Here is a 24,474-nt window from a genome sequence, read left to right as displayed (position 1 = left end):
GCTACATCCTTAGGTAGGTAATCTTTGTAGTGAGTGCTGCAGTTCAGGTTCTCATCATTCCTAACCTCCTGCCTGTGCCCCATCTTTCTTCCCTGTAGGCATATGTCTTGTCCAGGAGCTTTGTAGCAGCAGTACTATAGTCTTACGATAGAACACAGCTGGATACTAAAGGACATGTAATTAATCCAGATACAGCACTGTGCTGGCACAGCTTGACTGCTTCTAGTTGCAAAGTTGGCTTTGTTGCAGCGAAGTGGTTGCTTTCCCCTGGAACCTCTTTGGGGTAAATGCTGAAGCACAGAATGACTGTTGCTAATCTACTGATAGTGATTTTTCTTGTAGTTCTGACTCAGAGAATTCAAAACTTTTGACTTGTATTGCCTTTTATGTAAGATTTTATCTTTCCTAAAAACAACCCACTCTGTGTGGGTTTTTCTTACTTTTATTGAATAAGAGTGGAGGTAATGGGGTTTAGAGAACAAAAGGTTGAGTCAAAATGATTAAATTTGGTTTTCTTGCCATATGTTCTTTTGTCTGTTGATCTCTCTGTTTTTTCAGTGGTATGGAGTACATAGCTGAGAGAACCTTGGTCCTACTTGGACTTTTTCTGTGCTCTTGCAATGTCAGTGGTAGAAGTTAGGGCTGGGATACATCTCAAGAGCTGCATACCCCATCTTCTACCTAGGATGGCATTTGCATGTCCTAAACCAGTCCTGAAAGATATCTGACCAAATAGTTATTAAATACTCCAATTCTGGAGATTCCCAAGCTGCCTCTGGCAGTCTGTGCCAGTACTTAATGGCTACACAGGTGTTTTTTGATTTATTTTGGGGTTTTTTGTTGTTGTTGTTTTTTCCTAGTCCTCAGTGCATGAATTAAACCTCCTGTACTGCACTTTAAATCCCTTGCTGCTTATCTGCAGGGAACATAAAGAGCAGAATATTTCTTACTCTTTGCATGCAATTACAAATAGCAGGCTTTGTTCATCAGAAATGTCTGAGATCTTCTTTCCCTGGACCAACAATCCTAGTTTCTTGAGGTTTATCTCATAAATTTTGTTTCTTAAGCCTCTAATGATTCTTGATGTTGGCTTTTTATTAGCTTCTGTATTTCTTGAAGGGTGAAGCCTATACAGCTTTCTGTGATCTTGCAAGCACTGGGTGGAATGGAAAGATTGCTGTTTGTGAAGTACTGTTCATATGTTCCAGTATGGTGTCAGCCCTATTTGCCTGCACATAGGCTTGTTGATTTGGGCTCAGCTTGTGGTTCCTTTTAAGTCCCAAAACTTATACTTCACTGGTTGTTTTCTGTCATCCACCTATCTCAATGTAATTGTGGTTTATTAAGAACAGTCATGATAGAGGTGACTCTCAGGTGCTCCTAGAGTCCTAGGACCCTAGTTGTGAGGGTGTCCAACTGAAAACTAGTGTCTTTTCTTCTAGAAATACTATTTAACTTGAAATAAAGACCTGATATTTCTTGTGGGCCATGTTTTTTGCTCTTCAGCATAACTAGATGTTATTTTGTGCTGTAGAGGACATTGAAAAGAAAAAATCCCTTAGGTTGTCCAGGTCCTTTTTGCTAGAAGTAGCAAACTTAATTTTGAATATCATAGGAGGAAAAGGAACAATTTCTAATATGCAGTGATGGATTACTGAAAAGTTTGGTTTTATTTTTAGCTCTAATACAAGGCAACAAACAAGTAAAAGACAAGGAGAAAAGGCAGAAGTACCGGTGTTGGATTATGTACTGTCTTTAATCCATTTACCAGAGAAGGAAGACATCACTGACCTTTCACAGTCTTGGGTTGCCTTGGTTGTACTGCCACATATTAGGTAAGGGATATTCTATGGTACTGTTGTCATGTATTTATGTAGTACTGTCTAGTTCACTTTCTTTAAGAAATCACTTTACTAAGAAAAGGACAATAAGTACTACCCCTAGATTAAGGAAACCAGGGCAAAAAAAATGCTATGTGGAAATACCATGAGTCAACAGTAAAGACAGGAATAGAATATCAGAATTGATTGCCTACTCACTAAGTTGGGTACTCTGTTTAATTTGTTCTTGATACATTTCAGTTTCTATTTTAAGCACTATCCTCTCTTGACAGTGGTTTTTATCAATAATTATTAAAGGAATAGTTTGAAAGAAGGTGCAATGAATGCTACAACTGAAAGCGTGAATCAGAAATAGCAAAAACGTTTTGCTGCTGGTTTCAAACTTGGGGTTAGCTACCTGTAATTTAGTACAAGTATCTGTAATTTAGATGAGGAAAAAAGCTTTCATATGTGTGTTGGTGTCAGTGTAAGAGATAAAAGTTCTTCCCATTTACTTTGGACAGACCAATGCACAAAGAAAACATTCTGCCTCGTGTGACAAGTTTTATAGACTCTCTCTTCACAGCCATTGACAGAGGAAGCCTCTGCAAAGGTCAGTTACGATTACTTCCTGTTTATTTGCTTTTTCTTGATATATAAAATAATATAAAACAGTTTTTCTAATGACACAAAGCATGAAAATGAATAGCAGTAGCATTGTGTCCAAAATTATTAGCCAGCTCGAGTAAAACTAAAGGAACAAATGGGAGGAAACAACCTCCAGGAAACAACTCTGCATTTGTTGTTCATAATAGTAATGGGGTGATAGATGTTCTGCTTAGTGGAAGGCAAAGGTAATTGGGAAGGAAAAGAAGAAAGTAAGGAAAAAAAGAGGCTGGAAATCGATCTAAACCAGATCCAGGATGAAGCAGTCAAATGAAGAAGAGACTTGACTTGTAAGCTCCAATTCAAACCTATAGTGCAAAGTCTGGGACATTACCTGTCAGTTAATAGCCGTCAGTCAATAGCTAAACAGCAATAACAGCTGTACACTCAGTCTAGCACATTCCAACCAAATGTTATCTCGAACTTTTTGAGCCCTGTGTTGGATGCCAAAAAGGACTGTCATGGTTTAATCCCAGCTAGCATCTAAGCCCCCCACAGCTGCTCACCTGCTCATACTTGCCTGGTGGGATAGGGGAGAGAATCAGAAGAGTAAAAGTGAGAAAATTTGTGGATTGAGGTAAAGACAGTTTAGTAGGTAAAGCAAGAGCCACACACACAAGCAAAGCAAAACAAGGAATTCATTCACCACTTCCCATGGGCAGGCAGGTGTTCAGTCATCTCCAGAAAAGCAGGGCTCCATTATGCTTTAACAGTGACTTGGAAAGACAAACACCATCATTCCAAACATCCTCCACATCCTTCTTCTTTCCCCAGCTTTATATGTGAGCATGATGCTCAGTATCCCTTTAGTTGGTTGGGGTCAGCTGTCCTGGATGTGTCCACTCCCAACATCTTGTGCACTCCTAGCCCCCTCACTGGTGGGGTGGGGTGAGAAGCAGAAAAGACCTTGATGCTTTGTGAGTGCTGGTCACTAATAACAAAAACATCCTTGCGTTATCAACACTGTTTTCAGCACAAATCCAAACCAGAGCCCCATACTAGCTACTATGAAGAAAATTAACTCTATCCCAGCCAAACCCAGCACATTCTCCATCTGTTATTTGATAACACTGAACATTTTTGTCATGCTCAGGTACCACACGATCCAATACAACCTCATTATCCACCCCTCCCCTTCCCATCCTTTGATATAACACACCTATATCATTCCTTTAGTCTATGGACCACCTCTGTAAAATGTCCACAAAATGTCCACTGACTTCATTTAGTCCATGAATTTGGGCTCTATCTGTTATGGTGATCACTTGGGACAGGAGAAATGGTGTGTTCCATGTAGTTATTTGGCACTAAGGCCAGCTCATGTTGGTTCGCTGCTGCACTGCTTCTTGTAAGGCTCTGACCCAGATGACACCTGGAGTTCTAAAATGCTGCATCTTTTCTTCAGGCTTGGGTGGTCACTGATTGTCTTCCCTCTCTGGCCATTTAAAAAAAAAAAAAAAAAGGAGTTTTGACTGAGCTTGCATAGGGCAGGGCAGTTGTTACTTGGAGAAATAGGAAGTATTTGGCCTTTTGCCAAAATATAAACAGGTTTTGGAATGCCCCAGCTTCAATGGTCATTGTTCCTATGCTTGGAAGAGCTTTCCTAGAACCTGTCATTTTCCATTTATAATACCTTTATTAATATTCCTAAATGTGTCTGCCAATCGGCTCTGTTGCTTTTTCTTCTCTAGTATTTGTCAAACATGACCCTTCTCAATTTAGACCTTTTTTCTATCATGTTTACAGGGTTTGTGTGCTGTTGTGATTATTTTATTGGCAGTGTGTTTATCCTGAAAAAGGAATACCCAAAGTTTCTTTTCTTGGGTCTCATCTCTGGTGGCAGTAGTAGCAGCTCTGTACAAGCTCTGTGGATGTGCAAGAAGCACATTGCTATTTCTTCATTTGCCCATAAGGGAAAAGAAAATAAATGCAACTCAGTCCTATACTCATGCATCCTATTCTCCCATCTTACACTTACTTGCTTGGTTTCCTCACCCTCCTCCCAAACTAGGGTTCTTTATTGCATTGTGCTGTCTGAGACTCCTGCCACAGTGCTTAGCTCCAGATCTCTGCTTTCTGCACATGTGGCTGTGATGGAAACTTGCAAACTGGGAGCTGTTTACAGCCTTCAATGCTGGCTTGCTGGAGGAGGCATTTACTTTGACAGCCAGAGGAGCATTTCTTTTATATGTTACGATAATGGTTAGAAAATACACATGCTAGTTCTGGGATCCATATGTTACCTTATTTCTGTGAGTCCAGTCATTTCAGGGTGGGCAAGCACCATACAAGCACAAGTCATTGGCAGCTGAGTAAATATACAAGCTGTTCTTGTTCTCTTTCTGCTCCAGGAAGCCTGTTTGTGGCCTGCCAAGCTGTAAGTACTCTTCTTAGTTTGGTGGAGTCTGCTGAAGTACTCCATTTGTTACCCGTGGAGCGTGTCAAGAGCCTGGTGACGTAAGTAAACTCTGCCTGTTCTGTGGTACTTCATGATTTTCCTTAGTAGGCTACAGGATTGACTTTACCTTTATGTAGGAGCTTGCTAAATGCTTCTTTGTGTGCTGCCCATTCTGTTACACTGGTGCATTGCTTCAGTATTGTGGTTATGTAAGGGAACAAATTTGTAGGCACTGTTTGTTTGGAGAACGAGGTAGATGTAGTACCTGTTCAGGGCACTTCTCTGCAAACTGATGCTTTCTTAGACAGCTGCAGGGTAGTGTGTCAGGTAAGTTGGTTCTAGTTTTACTTTACTTTTACTAGTAACTGTGTTATATTATAATGATAAAAGAGACAGGAACGGCACTTTCTGAGCTGTGTCAAAAGCCTGAACTTCTGCAGTTTGCTGCTGGTGTTGGGATTCCACCATGTCCTTACCTATCCATGTGTGTGCTTGCTCTGCAGTGGGATGAGGTTTTGTATAATCTATTTTATTTATTTTAGCTCTATTTTACTTATAATTAGCACACAAAACTAAGTGGCTGGAGGAATTGAGGGAGACCATTAGTCTCTCTCCAGCATCTCTCATCCCTCTTGGGCTGGGAGCATCTCCAAGTCTTTGGTGGCTTGAGCTTCAAAACATCCTGCTCAGTTAGGAAGTTATGGTGCCCATGTCTGAGGCATGATGGAGATGGAACAGCTTGCCCAGATCAAACAGGAAGTATTGGCAGCAAGCTTCAGTCTAATGCTTTTCTGCCAACTTTGGACTGGGAATATGAAACCTGCTTGGAACAAGGGATGTAAGGTAGCAGATTTCCCTGTGAGCAGGCGGGATTCCTGGTGTCTTACCTAAGCGAGGATTATTTCTTTTCTGTTGATCACTGACTGAGCATCTGGGCAGTAGCAGAAGCCTTTTTGTGATCTGTGGAGGTTTGTTTTCTGCAACTGTGTGTGTGGGAGGGTGTCCAGCATGTAAGCCCTAGCTTGACAAGCCTGATTAACACAAAGGAAGATTCTCATGCCTCTTGAGCTGTCATGGGCTTTGTGGCTGCAAGCCAGTGTGCTGTTGAAGTCTGACTTCACTGGCCTGCTGGTGCAAGCAGAGTCTGAAATCATGTGGAATTTTCCCTTAATGTTGTTATCACTGCTGCCCTATTTTCCAATAGCAGTGCTCTCTGGATGCTAATAAAATACTCCATTGTTTTAGCACTTTCCCTTCAGACCCCTCTGCGTTGCTCTTGGCTGATCTCTATTACACGAGGTTGGCATTGTGTGGCTGCCGGGAACCCCTTTCCCAAGGGAACCTAATGGACTTGTTTGAGAAGTTGCATCCTAATATTTCCACTGGTGTTTCCAAGGTAATTTGCTTTTTTGAGCACATGCGAAGTAATTTGTATTTTAACAACAAAATTTAGGTAAACTTAATTTAATGATAAAGTCTGAAAGGAGAAATATGAGACTGTGTAAAGCCATTACTTCCATAGTGTCTGCTTAGAAGTGTGTCAATGGGGCATGAGTTAACAGAAGTTAACTCTTAGCCCTATGAGGCTTGCCTCTTCCCCGGAGGTAAATCAGAGCAGAAGCCTAATGCATTCATTACTGATTGCCTTCTAGACTACAGGAGTTGATCTGTTTCTCAGGTCTAAGATGAACCTAGTGAAATCAGTCTTCTGTGCAAAACATTAACCTCTGTGTAGGTGTATATGTGTTTGTGTATATAGCCTGCATGCCTCTGACATATGTTTCTGCTTTGAATAGGTTCGGCTGTTGACTGTCCGAATTCTAAACCATTTTGATAATCCACCTTCTAGGCAGATTGAGGTAGGGCTAGAACTTTTCATTTAACATTTCAAAGCCATCCGTGTTTGATATTGTGTGTGAACTGTTTTCCACTTTGCAGAAACAAAGCATGGATCTGGTAGAAGTTGTCCTCTGCTTCTGTGCTTTCACATTCCAGTTTTATCTCTTTGTCCCACTGCCTTCCGGTGTGCATTTTGATGCCTAAATGGTGGAAACCAGAGCAAGTCCTTTGACTTTGTTCTTTGGTCCATAATGTCTGGGAGTCTGTGTAGTTTTGTTGAAATACTTTTCAATAAGATAAAGGTACTCTAACAAAATGCGTGTCACTTGTTTGTTCAGGGTGACAGCGCAGGGGAATTTCAGCCAGTATTTGCCATATTGCTCCAAGCAGAACTTGTGCCAGCAACAGTGAATGATTACAGAGAGAAGCTTCTCCATTTGAGGAAACTAAGGTGTGACATAGTGCAGCCTGCAATACTAAGTGGATCTTTGCAGGAGGTAAGGATTTATTGTCAAAAAGAAGCTGTCACATTCCTTTATTCAAAGCAAATGTTCTTATTCCATTGCAAGGATTTCAGAGTTTTTAATAAGAGTGCATCAAAAAATCAATTAGCTCCCAGATAAGGTTTTAGAAAACTCACTTGTAAGTAGAGATCACAGCTCCCATTGTTCTTAGGAGTATTTAGTGTTTAGTAGAACAACAGTGGTATCTCGATAAATTTAAGATCATGACATCAATCACATCCTCAGTGTGATTGAACCCTCACTGGCCATTGGCAACCCTCACTTACGGATCTTACTTCAGCATGAAAATCTTGTATGCCTGTGACTGTTGAATCTCTGCTGCTGAACTAAAGGCCCTACCTTCTAGATTTTAGAATGATCACAACTTTATTAATTACATCTTCATGGATTTGGTGTGAGGGTTGGTTTATTTTAATTATTCTGGCTATTGCTGTACCTGTATAATTTTTTTTACTTTGACTTGTAGCTCCTGTGAGGAAGGATTGTAGGTCATTCCTACTGCACGTAGTTCAGCAGGGAGCCAGAGGACACGCTTTTAGGCCTAGTGAAGTAAATACTCCTCAGGGCAAATGTTCCTCTTTATGAGGTCCCTAATGCTGCTATGGCAGCACTGAAGTTGGAGAGGGAGAAAGACAGATCATCTGTGCTGAGCTGGTTTTTCTCCATTCATGTTATTTAGGTATGGTTACTACATCTCAGTGCAGCTTACAGTAAATGGACTCTGGATTTCCTCATGCAGCTAAGAGAAAGAATTATGATGTGTGTGACTTCATTACTTGTAGCACTTCTGAGAACTTTTTTGATCAAAGTTTCCTCTTTGAGAGGAAGAAAGGTTAGAAGAGGTTGGTTGGTCTTTAACTACTGTTTTTACATCTCAACGAGATGGTATTGCTTGTCATTCTAGGTGCCTCTTCGCTATTTACTGGGAATGCTTTATATTAACTTCAGCCCTCTTTGGGATCCTGTAATTGAACTCGTAACGTGAGTATATGCAGTTAGATGCTGCAGTCTGTGGTTGTCTCATAGAACACTCCTTTCATTGTTCTGTGAACAGAAGCTGAGGTAAAAATGTCCAATTTGGAGAGATTTGGGCATGCAAACCTTCATGTGAAATCTTCTGAAATTAATTTGATCTCTCAAATCTCAACCTGTGTAAACTCTTACTTTTTAACTTAGTTCCTGATTTTTCTTACTTTAGAGGGAACTTGCAACAAATATAGTCAAATTGCATCGGTTTTTAGTCAGAGGTAGCAGGATTTGATTTGTGTTTCACAAATGCTTAAAGGAGCAAGGAGTCCCTCTCAGTTTTCCCATCTGCGACTTCCTGTCCTTACTGAAAAACCTCTAAATCCTACTAAAGAGTAGCAAAGTCTTACCATGGTGACAGCTGAGCTAAATACCAAAGTTAGTCTTCTTTCAGCATGACTTTATCTTCTTTGCCCCCCTCAGTTGTACAATTAAAAAGGATGGGATTTCCCCCTTCAAATTAGTGAATTAATGAAAAAAAAAAATTAAACCAGCTCTTCAAAAGTTAAGTCCATGGTAATTCTTCCTTTGGTTCTGTATGATTTACTATACAGAAGTCAGTAGAAAGCTTGAGAACATTTCTACTCAATTTGAGTTCATTTGAAGTCATGAGATACAACCAGATTATTTTAATAACAGTTGACATTTGGGATCCATGAGAAAAGGCAAGGAAGTGGTACAGCTGTATTGTGCAGATGTCCTGTCTCCGAACACCCACATTAAAGCAGTGATCAAAGCTTTTGATGGTGTTAGTTGTTAACTAGCTGAGTGATGCTTGCCTTTTTTTATTTTCCTTTTAACTTCATGCTGTCTTATGCTTTATTAGTTCTCATGCAAAGGAAATGGAGAATAAACAGTTCTGGAAGGTCTTATATGAACATTTGGAGAGGGCTGCTACTTATGCTGGTAAGTCACTGCTCCTAAACATTATGGTGGTTACCCAGATAATTGTGAATCACGTGACTGTTTTTTATGTGCCCCAAATTTATGGGGGAATTCAGAACCAGGGCTCTTGAGTACTAGTGTCATGTCCCAAGGGCAGGAGTGGAGAGGCTTGGGACGAAACTGTATCTCCTGTCCTAAACACCAAGAAGTATACAGCAAAGGCATCTGCATTACAAAGGGGAGTTGCAGGTTGTGGTTAGCCATGCAGCAGTTTTGTCTGTGCTTAAGGCTGGCTCTGCTCAGACTAGTCAGAAACAATGACAAAACCTGTGTAACGCAGCTGACCATCTTTCTGCTCCTTGGATTCAGTGAAATTTCTGCAAACTGTCCTTCCTGTGTGTGCTCTTGAGATTTACCTATGGTTGTATGCCACGAACATGCAGCCATTTGTGAACTTCTCTGTTATTCTAGAGAAGTCAGCCTAATTGAGATGTGCCAGGGTTGTAAGGCATCCTAGAATGCTTTCTAAGCAGTGTATGCCTTTCAGGTTAGTGTTAAATGGAGTTGTGTCTAAACAAATACATGTCACCAAATGTATTACTTTTGTGATGAGGGATGGATCCCTTGCTACTGGTGATTATAAAGTAACTTGAAATGATTTTCTTCATCTCTTTGGTAGAAATGGAGCTGCAAAATGAACTAGATGAACAGGAGGAGAGCATTGCTGAAACAGAAAGCGAGAAGATGCCAGAAGGAGCGGTGGGGACTGTCTTTCTGGAGCAGCTGAGGAGTAGAACAGATTGCAGTGAACGGCTGGACCACACAAACTATCGTTTTCTACTGTGGAAAGCACTGGATAAATTTCCAGACAGAGTGGAGCCTCGGTCAAGGGAACTTTCCCCACTTCTTTTGAGATTTATTCGGTAAGTAAGATTTATTTTTCTGTTAAGAAGACACATTGCTTTCAGCGTGTTGCTGAGCTTTAAGACTGGCTATCCCATTACAGACTTTATTTCTTGAATTCATGGCTGATGAGGTGTCTATTTCCAGTTAAAATAACCTTTTTATTGAAATGTGGATTCTGTTAGAAGGTCACACGTGAAGCAGACTGAAATGAAACCCGCAGTACATTTCTGCTGCTCAGTGTCTCATTTATTGATTTGCCACTATCACAGCCTCATTACTCAATTAGGGAGTGATTTCAGTGGAAATAAAGTTCCTTTTTTTTTTAATGAAAATACATTTTAATTTAGAATCACAGAATTTCCCCCAAGATGGGGAAAATCCTGATTCCGCTAGAGGCTGATTCGATTGTTTGCCACTGGAGGTAGTGCAGTGGTGGGCTTCCGTGTGTGCACATATCAGACAGTATGATGCACGTGGGGTAGATGTGATCTCATGACAGGGGAAGGTTTCTGATATTCCTTTTTATATTAGAAAGCCTGTTTTGCTAGCCTTCCTGGAAAAATCTAGTCGTACTGTAGTAGGTTAGTTTCCTTATTTTCACACTGCTATACTCACTGTTCATCTGCCCACTCCAGTGAACACAATCCTCATGTCCTCCATGTGGCCTCTTTACAGACCTCTAGCAGTTCAGTGATTAATGTCTCTCTTCTTGTCTCCACCAGATACTTCCAGTCTCCTCTAGTGTATTTGGTCACTATGTTGTATCTCTGCAAAGTGTAGGCAAAGAAGCATATCATTGCTGAAATATGCTTCTTTGGGAATTTTGGCCATATAATGTCCCAAGACGCAGTGGCATTAATAATAAGAATGGTGTATTGTGGACTTTTCAGTTGTTCTTGCCCTGAAATGTTGAAAAATGCTGTGCTTCTTAATTCCTTCTTTCTTTTTCTAAACACAGAAATGAGTACTACCCAGCAGATTCCTTAGTGGCTCCATCTCAGGATCTCAGAAAGAAAACTAGTGGTACCATAGCAGCAAAAGAAATACCCAGGGAAGAGGTGAATGATGTTGCTATGGAGGAGGAGGAGGAGGAGGAAGAAGAAAAAGAAGAAGGGGAACCGATTAGTGTAGGACTACCAAAAAAGAAAACAAGAAGAGCTGCTGCTAAGTAAGTATTTTTAGTTTTCCCTTGCTAATGCTTTCATGGAAAGGCAGATTCAGCAGTTCACGTTGAGATACAAACTGTGGGTTTGTATATATTATTTTTTCTTCTTTTTCTTACACTTGGCCATTTTTCAGTAGATTATAAGCACTTTAGAGTCAGAAATTCTGCCTGCACAGTTCTAAAAATCCAAATACACTGCCCAGGCTTTATCATTATCTCATTATGTGCTGACAGTCTGTGGTGTGTTTTACTTTAAGCAAAAATTATGTAGTATTGTGAAACCATGCTGAAGTTTTTGGAGATTCTTGTACCTGCGTTTTCCTGGCTTCTCCGTGTGTATCTGATAGTCTTTTAAAATTGTGGGCGTTGCCAAGCACTTTGAAAAGCAAGACTCTTTGTTTAGGTATTTTAATGTTAGGATTCTGCTGTTTCCTGTCCATTATAAAGCTTGGTCCCAGTTTTCTTCTTAGGGACCAAGATTTTATTTGTTAGATTGAAGCTACGTGTTGCTGTAATGTCATTGTTTGCCATGCTGGATACATGGAAAAAGTGGGTCTTTGTATGAGTGATGACCTCTGTCAAATGTCCCTTACAAATACATCACAGAGATTTATATTTTGACATTTCTTCTGCAAAGGATGGTCCTTGTAATGACAGATAACTTTAAAAATGTTACCTTACATGTTGGAAGAAGATGAGTATTTGATACATGACCTGAATTGTGATTTAATCTCAATTGTTGTTTCATTTTGTTCCCAGATTCTGGCTTGTATCTGCCAATTAGCAGCAATTAAAATACAGTGACAGACCAAGATTTTTTATTTCTTTCCCAGCCTCTATCTCAAAATGTACGTGTAGTTAATTGGAAACATTAGCTCCTGGTAGCAGTAACAAAGGCATAAAAGATTTACCAGGTGTGTGTTAATGAGTTCTGGAGTTCCCTTCACCCTGAGCAGCTCATGCAGTCTGGCCTGTGCTGCAGTAGGAGTGCCTGTGCCTGTGCCCTGTGGCCCGTGAGGTCTGGCTGAGGCAGCAGGAGGACACACACCTGCCCTGAGCTGGGTGTGGGGTTGCTGAAAGGCGTCATACCCTCCCTTAACTGTGCCCAGCCGTGGAGGAGGGCAACTCAGCTAAAGTATCTGGAGAGTTCAGTGTAAACTACCAGGGGGAGCAGCTGAATGAACACAGCTTCTGCCAGTCCCACAGCACATATGGTAGAGCAGATCTCACACCTTCCTTATCTTGGTCATCTCTGTCCCTTCCCATGAAGTGGAGGTGGGGCCGATGTGAGGTGACACAGCTACTTCTAGAGGAATTGACTCTCACCTGTCCTTGCAGCCCAGAGTTCAGTCCAGCACAGTCTGTGGCTGAATGCAGCCCTTCAGGCTGGTAGTAGCAACATGGGCACCAGTTAAGGACAAGTGAATAAACCAAGAGGTAAATTCACCAGTTTGGTGTTCAAGGCTGGGCTGGCAGAGAGAAGTAAGCTGCATCCTGACTGTACTTCTTTCTCATCAAAAACTGAGCCCATCCAGTGCTACTGAGGAAATGGCCTTCTCTGTGCAGTAAAGTGACAGCTGAAAGGATCTGCTTAGGAGAGGGAACAGGATATCTCTTGGTGTGTTTGAAATAGTGCTATAGACTTGGGATCCTCTTGTGTTGTTTTTTGTTTTCTTTCTTTTTAATGAATTTTAATTAAGATTCCCCATTTGTTTGTGATCACACAGGTTTGTCTCTTCTGGAAATTTTAAAAAATAATTGTTTTGGTTTTTTTTACAGGCAACTAATAGCCCACTTACAAGTTTTTTCTAAATTCTCAAATCCTCGTGCATTGTATCTGGAGCAGAAGTTGAACGCATTATATACCCAGGTATTTGCTGGCTTTTAGAATTGCTGCTAATAAATGAACTCTTTCTTATGTGAATGCAGTGCAGAAAACCTCTCGTTTTCTGAACTCAGCCATGATAGCTGAGAAAGGAACTGTCCTCAAGAGGGATTTCTAGCAGGCTTCACTTGAAATGAGCCCCTTTAGCAAAGACCTGCTTAAGATACCTGTCTTAGTTTGCCAGGAGTGGTGCATGCAAACAGATCTGGCAGCAGACAAGTAGAAGTCTTTGTCAAAGTGGAGGAGTGGCTACAAAGGGAATCTGTTCCACTTCTGCTTCCTGCAGAGTCTGGAAGAGTATTTTGAGTGCAAAACTTGGAGAGACCAAGGAATACCCAAGGAAATTTGTCCTTGTCCTATAATGTTTTGTCTACAAATAATATGATCATTATGAATGATAGATCATTTTCATCAAAAAAGAAAACAGAATTTCTTCTTGAAGCATATTCCATTTGTTAAGATTCCTTTTTGAGGGACTTTCCTGAAAGAATCATCAAAAATATTACTTTAAAGAGGGATTCTAAGTCTTTTTCCTATGATCCTTCAAAGGGTTTTGTTTTCTCATTTTTTGATTTTACAGGGTTTTGTTGGTTCACAGATTGTGGATTTGTTCAGATCTTTGGGGTTTGCTCTGATTGTTCCCAATTTGTGTTTTCTGAGGCTGTGGTCAGTGGGCTGTAGAATTGTATTAAATTGGCACCCTCAGTGGAAGTTGAAAGGTTCATTCATTAGTCCCTAAGTTTGACAATCTCTAATAAACATCCACTCTGTTTCAGTCTACCTCAGAGTACTGATTAGAAAAAGAGTTGGTCCATGTGCTTGCTTGCCTGTATTCTTGGGAAAATATTGGAAAGTTGCGTACAGGTCAAAACAGTGCGGGAAGAACAGCCTGACATAAAAAGAAAGATTACTTCATTTACTGTTTGAATTTATGTGTCTTAGTATAGGTATTATCATGGCTGGTGTGTCCATCTGGCATAGGGACCTCATGGCAAAGCGATCTTTGATGACTCCAGCCTGTGCTGTTTGGTGGGAGACTGAAGAACTGATAAAGATGCTGCCTGGGGAAATGATCTGTTTTCTTAAATTCCTTTCCCCGTCCTAACGAATCATAGAATCATAGCATATACTGAGTTGGAAGAGACCCATCAGGATCATGGAGTCCAACTCCGGGCCCTGCACATGACACCCAAGAATGACACCATGTACCTGAAAGCATTGTCCGAACGCTTCCTGAACTCAGACAGACATGGTGCCGTGACCACTACTTGGTGCTGTTTAGCACTATGTTTAACATAACCTAGGTTATGAAAAGTCGTCTTCAACAGAGGGCAAATCTCAGTGAGGATGTTGTATCAAGTCTTATGAGTATTTTGTGTTTGTCACAGAAAAGAAATACAGGTGTCTTGGAATGGTTTGGGTAGTCTGCTTTTTAACCCAGTCTTCCCAGATACATAGCTAGTAACTGTTTTGGAGGTAAATGCGAACTGATAGTGGTCCAAAAGACAATTACGAAAAAACAAATATAATTATTGTATGTATATGGGAGGGAAAAGTATATATGAACTATCAGCAACCATGCCCACTTTTTATGAGTGACAGTTGTGTATTTACATCTTGACCTTATACTGGCAACACACACATTCTCTTTGCTTTTAGTTCAAAACCTGCTTGAGTTGGGAGCTTTTGGGTTGTTACAGTATTTTTAGTAAGCACTTTTGCCTTCTAGATGGGACTCATTTTCTTTCTGTTGTTATTTGCAGTTACTATCCCATCAAGACCAGAATGTACAAAGAATAGCTCTTGACTGTATAATGACATACAAGCATCCTCATCTACTGCCCTACAGGTAAAAGCTGCTGACATATCAGAATCCTGCTTGGGGTCAGTTGCCTCAGAGAGAATCTTTCCTGTATTTTTTGAAGACATATTATAAAATTTTAATTTTAGCCAGCTGTATGTTTCATATCTAAGACAGAAAATAAGGTCTTGAGGTTGATTAGTGTCTTTTTTTTGTTTGAGGAAAAGGATAACACTTCCATTCTGTCCCAGAATAGTGTCAGAAGTGCTTAGTAGTTCCATCATTTTCGAAGAAGTCTTTTGTACTGCTGATTTATGACCACTCAGAGAAAATGACAGCATAAAACTGTAGTTTATGATTGAATAAACTCTACATAATTAGCTTGAACTTGCTGGCTTTTTAAATATTTTTTATAAAAAGGTGAAAAAATAGTACTTTAATATTTTGTGTATGGCATAGATTAGATAGGTAAGTACTTAGATATAGATGCATGTGTGTGTCTATCTGTCTATTTTTATGACCCTGCCCTCAGATAATGTTTATTACTCTCAGGGAGAATTTGCAAAGGCTACTGGAGGACAAGAGTTTTAAAGAAGAGATAGTCCATTTCAGTATTTCTGAGGAGACCTCAGTAGTAAAAGCAGAGCATCGACCAGATCTCATCCCTGTTCTTATGAGGTGTGTCCTGAAGTGTGAGTTTAAAAACTTTGTGTCAGAATACCATGAGCAGAGATAGAGTGCTGCTGCTTCTCATTTTAAACAATTGAGATAAATCTATGGTTAAAGATACAGTTTGACAGCTTAGTTTGTGATCTTCTGTATGGCTTCCGTATTAACACATTTATATAATGTATTTTGTTAATGGTGTTTTCTTTAAAAGCAGCATTTTGGTGTGTACTGTTTCTGTTAAGGATTATAGAGAACTGTGAGAACATTTTAGTTCACTGAGTATTGCCACCTGTTGGCAGTGATGTGAGTTGTCATGCAGGTAACAAGCTTTATACCTGAAGTCTCCAGCAAAGCTTCCATTATTGTAGCAGAAGCTGATCTTTCACTGGGATATTTTTGGGCAGTGGGGACCCTGGAAGGGAGAACTTCCACTCAACTTCTCAGTAGAGAATATTTTTAAACGGAGTTTCTCCTGCAGAATAAGAGGCTGGAAAAGAGATGGCTTACTGAAAACTGATGCAACCTCTTTTTTTGGTTCTTGAAGAATTCTCTATGGCAGAATGAGAAACAAAACAGGGAGCAAAACACAGGGGAAGTCTTCAGCAGGCACTCGCATGTCAATCGTTCTGCGATTTCTTGCGGGCTCACTGCCAGAAGAGATACGGATGTTTTTGGATCTACTCTTTGAAGCTGTGAAGCAATTCAGTAATGGTAGGTACAACCATGTAGAACCTGGGCGTATGGTACCTCCTGACCTGTAGAGATGTGGGAGGATAAATATGCTTAGTACTGTTACGTGCTTGTCTCTTAAGCACGCCATGAAAGGATGAAAGGAAATCCTTGGTAAGGGCTAGAATTCCCCTGAGTTTTTCCTTACAGAGCACAATTGCTTTGTTTTATGTGTCCAAGGTCAAAAAACCTGGATGATTTGCCACAGCTGTGTGCCAGTAAGCTGTCGCAGGCCAGGAATGACGAGTGGCTGCCATCATAGGCTAGCCTGCATATGATGGCAGTAAACAGAGGTTGTAAAGTGCTTTGATATTGTAGCAGTGGGAGATGTCTGTGTGTCACAGAGGTGGAGTCCTTGTCCTTATTTTAAAAGTTGAATTTGTGTATCTGTAATTTAGGGCCAAATTACACTATTTTTCATTGAAAAATTATTCTTGGTAGTGGGTGTTTTCTTGGTGTCTCTCTAGATAATTTACTGTCCCTTTGCCTATCACAGGGCCTTGCCAGACTGCAGTCCTGCAAAGTATGTCAGAGCTGGATTTAGCTAAAGTCCTACCTCTTGGACGTCAGCATAGCCTCTTCAATGGTCTGGAAGTGGTGTTGAAAAACATGGGACATTTGATCCAGCAATACCTGCCTGAAATTCTACAGATTTTGCTCTGCATGACTGCTGTGGTATCCTGCATCCTCCAGCAAAGAGAAAAGGTACAATATATGCAAACAATATGCAATCAAACATGTAAATTAAATTCCTTTCCCTCCTCCTCCTCTTAGCTTACACATATCAACACACCTTCTCTGGTTCAGGTAAAGATAAGTTAAATGCCATTGTGGAGTGAAGCTTAGCAATTAGATGTCTGTCAAAATAGAGGCCAGTGATACTTGTCTGAAAGTGCTGGAGGGCTGAGGCAGTGGAGGCAGAGTTAATGCATTTAGAAAGCTGACTTGGCCTACATTTTTGTTTGAGGCACCAAAGAGGGAGTTGGAGGTGATCTCTGTGCATTGCTTCTGCCTGTTTTGTGGTGAGATGGGCATGAAGGATTGCTAAATGATGTGTTGTAAAGATGTAACAAGATCTTACAGCTGGAAGTTGAAATTTGCCTTAAAGATGGAGTTTCTTGGCTGCCATGATAAAACACAAGCAAGGGAAGGAGAGGTTTTAAAGTTCCTTGGCTGAGGACTTCAGAGCAAAACTTGCGCATGAGGTGTTTTGTTGCAGTGCTAGACCTCAGGGGAGCTCAGCATTGTGGATGATCACAGCAATTATCTACAGTGATTGTGGGGACACAGGAAGAACATGGCTACCAGCCATGGTTGCAGCACTTAAAAAGCAGCTCATATCAGGAATAGTCTACTAATGCAGTGTCACAATTTGGGTTTTAGCCAGGTATCTACAGAGCACTGCAAATGTTTTTGTCTCTGGCTGGGCAATGGCTGTATATACAGAAAGGGTCAGGTGAGGAAAACATTCTGTTAAAGATTGACTGCACCTAAAGGTGGGGCAGGTTGGCTTATTGCTCTCTGTACCCAGGAGAGCAGCACAGAGATCCCTGAGCTCTAGTCCAGCTGTCTTCCCCAAGCTGTTGCCAGTTTAGAAGCTATAGCACTGAGCCAGGCTTTTCTGTCTTTCTGGTGCAGAGCCTGTCTGTATATGAGGTTCACAAGCTGCAGTCATCATCATCGCTGCAGTGGTGAAAGGCATTAGGAGATGATGCACTGAGCAAGTGGGATAGGTAATGAATGTTCTGTCACCATGCACATGTGTTCTTGCCAAGACCCAACTGCAAGCATTCGAGGTTAGAACTTGCCTTGGAAAAAAACCATCAAACGAAGCAAGCCCTTGGCAATAGCCGCTGTCCAAGGTCTCATAGTTGCCTGCTGGCTGCACAGAACCTTGTGACCGTCTTAATTTATGAAGAAGATGAGCAAATTTGAGGACAGCAGCATCCCACAGTCTGACTTTAGGCAATGGATTGCATATGCCTATGTGTTTTCAACTAGGACAGGAGTTTTAAAAGCCGCCTCATTCGTTGCTGGGATAGTCGGGTTTTGCTGTGTTGCTGCAGTAATCCTGTCGTTGTTGTGTAATGTCAGGAGCGACAGTCCCTCATTTCTCTGAACTTAATTTAGCACTTCATTAGTCCATGAGATGTTAAAAGCTCAGGGAAGAGTGTGAGAAATCTGTTTATCTTGACTAATGATTAGAAGACATTCTTGGAGTTTGAGAGTAATTTATTGCAGGCTGACACTGCCTGGAGAGTTAAACATCAACTTTGACCACTTTAGGACAAGTTATTAATTTACTGTTTCCTACTGATTATGTTCAGTATTGAGTTTCTTCTTCCTCTCAAAAGACTTTATTTCAGAGAACTGCTCTTATGGTGATTGAACAGTGGGAGACCCAAAATTAATTCACTTGGGGGTCATTGTTAGCAATAGTAGCCTGGTTTGGGCTTTCTTTGGGCTTTCAAACAGCTCATTTGCTACCTGGAAGCTAATTGCGCTCCCATTAGTACATATTCAGCACAGCTTGGGAGGTCCTGGGCAAGAGCATGATTGGTTGCTTTTCCACCATCTTTGTCTTTTTTACCTGTGATTTTGGGTGCAAAGGGAATATAGAAGTGTGTATCATGGTAGAAGGTAGTGTCTTCAGAAATCAATAGGTACATCAAATAAAAACAAGAGTGATGTCTTTCAGTGAGGTTTTGACACCAAAGCTGCTTTGCAAAGTAAGAAATATAAGCATTTGTTCTGTGTGTTGGTTCATGATAAGTAATAGATACCCAAGACAGCTCCTGTCTTGGACAGTGGCCTTTATTTGCTCTGACGTGGCTTTGTTGTTTCCGAGACTGGAGTTCAGTACCTCTGCACTGTGGAGCTACCCCATCTGTTTGTGCTGTGAGCTGCATTGCACAGTATGGAAATAATTTAGGTTACTCAAGTCAAGATTCTTCTCAGGGAGAAGAGTCAGAATGCATCAGTGCATGAATAACTTCATGATTAGCTGTGTGGCTGATTTCCTTACTGAAATGTTTTCTCTGAGAAATGCTATGGAACGTGACCGCTAAATGGGTACAGGAAGCATCCTCCTGTATACAAATGCCATACCCCCCACCTCATGCCACTGGAAGACGTGATTCACATTCTTGCCTTCTCTGTTCCTGCCCCCTTCTCTGCTTCTGTTGATTTCTTTTTTTCCCAGTAGAGTGCAAAGTACAACTTCACTCTTGTGGGTTGATTTGGGTCCTTTCCAGTGTAAAACAGAATTATTTCACTGTCAGGGCTGGAAATGTAATTGTGGTGTAGCTTTCTACATTTTGTCCAAAAGGAAGAGATGCTGCTATTTTAAACCTCTCAGCATAGATTTTTTATGAGCTGAAGGAGTCCTGTGTGACTGACTCAATGAAGGAACCTCTTAAAAAAAATTAAGTCAACTGTGAGATGTAGATTGCTATTGTGAACAAATTACAAGAGAAAACAGAGATTTCTGCAAAGATGTATCTGTGGTCAGTTAATTGCTGTATTCAGTTTCAGAGCAAGTAGTTAGCAGATGTTCTGAAAAGGTCTTAACTGGGTTGAGGTTTTTTTGTTTTATTTTTACAGGTCCAACCTAGATTGATTAATCCACTGAAGAATTTGAGACGTCTTGGTCTCAAGCTTGTGGCGGAGTTTTTTTCTGATTATGAGACCTACAGCTTTAGTGTGGAAGAGATTGATGCAATTTTCCATGCAGTGGTGTGGCCTCAGGTCAGTATTTCTTGGTTTTCCAAATAACTTGTGTGAAACATGTACCATACAGAGAACTCCAGCTGCACTGGAGTCCATCGTGTCAGCTATGTCCGTTACCAGATTGGATGTGGCCTCAGACAGATTCTGGCATTCCAGTGTCTCTGTACAAGACCAGTTCCTTGGCTCATGTCTGATTAGTCCTGGAATAATCAAGTCACAGGTTAAAGTACAAATTAATTAATCTGAATAAAATAGGTGCCATTTCTTTGTTCTTTAACCACAGAAGCAGACTTCTTCCCTGGATGCTTCAGGGGAGCTAAGTAATACTAGTCACTTATAGGTGCACTTGGCTACTTTCCTGTGTGACAGTTGTTGGGCCTGTGGTAGGGGACTGCAGAAACAAATGCTACTGCAGGAATGGAGGGACCCAGCAGGGTCTGTCAGTGGGCTGTGTGCTCTTGTGCCTCCCTGCTGGGACTTCCATGTGAGCACAGTGACAAAGCACAGGGTTGTGGCTTTTATCAGAGAAATTCAGATCACCTCTGAGCCGGGAAAATGCACTATTGTGAGATGGAGAGAGAACACACAGAAATTGTGCTGTCTGTGTCAGTGCACTGGGCTCTGGGGTTGTCAGGGAATGCCTGTACCAGCTGCTGGGTTATCTGCTCTAAAAGTAGTTGCCTGCATGGAAAGAGTAACTGAGTAAGAGGGTCTAACTCCAACAGTGCTTTTCCACAGAGGCTTTTGAGGTATCCGGATGTCCAACTTCCTTGCAGCAGAAAAGCCTGTCAAAGAGCACTGGGAGTAACTGCTGTGGTCTGTGAAACCCCAGAGCTTCTTCTCTAGACATCATGTTTGTTTACTCCTACCCTGTTTCTCTGCTCCACCAGTAACAATATGTGATGTGTTGTGTTGTGTATGTGACAAACAGTAGATAAATTAGTACCAGGGAGTGCATGTAGCTCTGGGCTGGTTTCACTGGGCTGAGCAACAGGGAGTTGTATGGTCCTGGTTTGTCCATGAAGTCTTCTCACAGCCAGGGTGCCATGTGGGCAAAGCAGTGAACATTTACTGCAGTCCCAGATCAGTTCAGGCATGTGGTTCAGGCTTTAAGTCAGCAAAGCACTTAATGCTTTCAGGGATCATTGTGTTTGCGAGTGCTTAGTAACTCTGAACAAGATGTAACATTATTATTAAATAGTTAGAATTCCTGTTGTCCTTATAGATGTCGGGAAGACAGCTAGTTTTGGAGCTTGGATGGTAGTATGATCCAGAAGCTCCCTCTGGAGTCCCTACTGGTGAACTCCATGAAGGTTTGGTTTTGGCAGAAGAATCGTTTTGACTTGTGCGTTGTGCTGCGGAGGCTCAATATCGTTAACCTGCACAGCAGCATTCCTGCAGGATTGGATTAATGGTTTGCTCTTCATTGTATGTCATTCAGGAAAACTCTGTTTTATCCAGGGGAATAATATTACCAGCCTTTAGGACAGGAAGCTTTCTGAGATCTTGGCTATGATGGTCAGACTACCTTCTTTCCTATTGTGCTCAGATCTTGAGCAAACTGAGCTAGTTGAAACCCTACATGCGCCGTCCTGGCTACCACCCCCAAATGCACTGCAGCCTTCTCTACCTAGGTGTTGACTGACAGTGCCCTGCTGACAGTCCAGCAGTGGTCAGAGTGGAAACCCAGCTGTATGACTTGGGTAGAGCCTGCTGGGTTGTGGAGTAGCTGAGAGGAGAGAGCCAGACCTGTGCTGGGTCTCTTTAGCCTGTGTCCAGCCATTGGAAGGAGCAGCAGTTCCTGTGTATGTCTTAGACTGGGCACCTCTTAGGTGGGTTTGGGCACAGAACCGTCTTAGAAGATCCCATTCATAGGGTGCAGTACAGTGTTCAAGCCTCTCCCTGAGCAGAGAGGGTGCTTTTATAGCAGCGAGGCCATGTAGGTACAGACCAGATGCTGGAACGGAATGTGCTGCAGCCAGGGCATAGAAAATGTGAGTGGTGTGAGTTTTGGGTGTTGTGCTTGAGATCTCATAGGTATGTCTGGGAGAGGTTGCCAGGTTTCTGTGGCAAATGTGAGGCTTCATAGGGAGCTAGTTTCAAGGGGAGGGCAAAAATGGCAGCTGGAATAGTGCATAAATAGGAGTGAGATAATCTGAATGATTTGACAAATATTGAGGAAGTTGGGAAAACGAGAATGAAATTACTTCATAAAAAAGGTAAACTGTAGAATGTAATGTCTTTGTTAGAGATGAGGTTTTTAAGTGGCTTTTACCTACTTGCATAGCACTGGTATCTGATTTTTTTCTCCTTCAGGTCTGCAGATTGGCTTCAGAGAGTCAGTATTCTCCAACTTTTCTGCTCAAACTCATTCACACCTGGAGTAAGAATCCCAGGTAAGTGTTCTTCTGGCAAACAAGCCTAAGTAATTCTGAATACACAAAATTCAAGGAAAAGAGAGCACAATGACAAGTTATGAATAACTGTGTCAAAAAACATATTTTCTTTTTCCATTAGACTGTTATTCTTTTGATAACCATCAAGACAGTTGGGAAGCCTTCCAGTTTATGCAAGTGCTCACTTTTTAGTAGGCTACTTTTCCCATATATTAACAACTAAGCACATATGTAGCCCAAACCCAACTCACAGGTGAGGAGGAGGAGGCCTGACTTCTTAGGATATGTCTGTCTTGACCAATGACTTCCTAGTCTTGCAATGTGGGAAGTCAGTTTTACAATATATAATTTTATTTATGTGTTTGTGAGTCTATTTCTCTCTATGTAGGTGTATGGCAAGTTCAGCATAGAATCTCTGACTGAAAGTCTGTTACTGAAAGTTGTAAGAGAGCTTTTTTTGATGCAGACACTGTGAAATATTCCAGCTCCACTGTCTTGAGTGATTTTTGCCTCTTCCACAGACTGCTTCTCCTTCGCCAAAGTGTCTGGTGTTAATTTTAAGACACATCATTTGTAAGCATGAAGACCTTATATACAAACTTCTGTAAAAAATGGTATTGGATCATTAGGCTAGGAGCACACTAACAGGAGACTCAGGCTGTGAAGAAAGGGTTAGGTTTAGATGATGCTACCTTGAAGCAAGAAAAGGGACTTGATGACCTCTCAACCTCCATTCATTCTGTTTTTCGTGATACTGTTCTGTGATTTTTTGCACTTTTTCCTTGGTTGAAGCAGAAGACAGCAATTTTTTTTTTTATGACTTTTTGCTCAAAAGAATTATAAGCTGAAAATTCTAAACTTAATGTTTTTATAATCTTTCAGGTATTTCCCCTTGCTGGCCAAGCAGCAGCCAGATCACCCAGAGTGTGATATACTGTCAAATGTGTTTGCTGTGCTGTCAGCCAAGAACCTGTCTGAGGCCACATCTAGTCTTGTGATGGACATAGCTGATAGCCTTCTCAACAGCCCAGATTTTGAACCCACGGAGCAGGTTTCCAGTTTGAGTGTGACTGGCTGTGTTGTCATGATCACTGGAGATGTGACAGAAGGTATGCCTGCCTAAGAGTTGTGAGAGTCCTGTTGGGTGCTTTGGATGGAGGTATTAGATCATGATGAGGTTGTCTGTGCTGGCTGAGAATACTGGAGAGAGAGACCTCCCAGTGGAGATGGAAGTGTCAGTGTACAAATTTGTCTTGTCATGCTCAAGGACTGTAAAGTTGTGCTTGTTTAATGACTAATGAGATCCACATTTGAGTGTCAGGGTCCTGAGCATGGAGAAATTCCTTATGAAGAAGGAAAATGTGGTGTTGACCTGCTTTGACTGTGAAGCTTTGACTGATATAAGTTTAAGAACTGCATTGCTGATTTGGCTCTGAGCCTAACGTCATGTTTTATATAAAGGCCCCCTTCCTGTATGCACGTGATCATCACTTTGATGTTTAGTCTGTGCTTCCTGACAGGAGAGACCTGCCATCTTTGAGAGGTAGTAGATAGGAATGGTAATGTACTGTGTTTGATGCTGTGGAGCCATTTTTCACCTGTAACACCCAAAGCTAGTGAAAACGAGAGTGTGTCCTTGTTATGGCAGCTTTGATTTTATGTAGGAGGTCAGTGGTAGAATAAAGAAAACCACACATATAAATGCTCCAGTCACGTTAGGAGATGGTTACTACCTTTGAGGAACATCCTTGGTACGTTTTGATAAGCCCACACTAACCAGGGCTGTTACTGACATCTGTGAGGAGAGTGTTTATTCTCTGTGTGTGCTTTCTTTGGTCCCATCTCAGATGCATTAGACTTGGTCACAGCAAGTGCTGGTGCATGTTCCCAGCCACCAGCTGCCCTACACATTCATAGCTCCCATTTATTTGTTCTTTCACTGGTAAAACCTTTGTCTTAATTTCCCCTTTGTTTGTGTAGGGTTGGATCTCCCTTCTGTTGCTTGCAGCAGAGTTGGGTGTCGCTAACTGTTGCAT

The 24,474-nt window shown here is 41.4% G+C and overlaps 1 protein-coding gene across 1 annotated transcript in view; it reads left to right on the top strand.

The window, feature by feature from the left end:
- Window positions 1-24,474, top strand: part of UTP20 (UTP20, small subunit processome component) — a 61,141-nt gene that overhangs the window by 10,647 nt on the left and 26,020 nt on the right. Inside the window, exons 13-30 of the mRNA XM_027668063.1 lie at window positions 1,680-1,835; window positions 2,345-2,433; window positions 4,838-4,943; window positions 6,130-6,280; window positions 6,681-6,743; window positions 7,062-7,220; window positions 8,152-8,228; window positions 9,100-9,179; window positions 9,838-10,081; window positions 11,023-11,232; window positions 13,009-13,099; window positions 14,878-14,963; window positions 15,468-15,593; window positions 16,129-16,295; window positions 16,810-17,018; window positions 19,917-20,060; window positions 22,359-22,438; window positions 23,321-23,547. Of these exons, the coding sequence (XP_027523864.1) occupies window positions 1,680-1,835; window positions 2,345-2,433; window positions 4,838-4,943; window positions 6,130-6,280; window positions 6,681-6,743; window positions 7,062-7,220; window positions 8,152-8,228; window positions 9,100-9,179; window positions 9,838-10,081; window positions 11,023-11,232; window positions 13,009-13,099; window positions 14,878-14,963; window positions 15,468-15,593; window positions 16,129-16,295; window positions 16,810-17,018; window positions 19,917-20,060; window positions 22,359-22,438; window positions 23,321-23,547 (2,465 nt within the window). The remainder of the gene's footprint in view (window positions 1-1,679; window positions 1,836-2,344; window positions 2,434-4,837; window positions 4,944-6,129; window positions 6,281-6,680; window positions 6,744-7,061; window positions 7,221-8,151; window positions 8,229-9,099; window positions 9,180-9,837; window positions 10,082-11,022; window positions 11,233-13,008; window positions 13,100-14,877; window positions 14,964-15,467; window positions 15,594-16,128; window positions 16,296-16,809; window positions 17,019-19,916; window positions 20,061-22,358; window positions 22,439-23,320; window positions 23,548-24,474) is intronic.

Source organism: Corapipo altera, unplaced genomic scaffold (assembly GCF_003945725.1).
Source record: "Corapipo altera isolate COAL_440 unplaced genomic scaffold, ASM394572v1 1, whole genome shotgun sequence".
NCBI classification, from domain to species: Eukaryota; Metazoa; Chordata; class Aves; order Passeriformes; family Pipridae; genus Corapipo; species Corapipo altera.
Note: the sequence above shows the minus strand (reverse complement) of the source record. Positions and strands in the feature narration are given on the sequence as shown.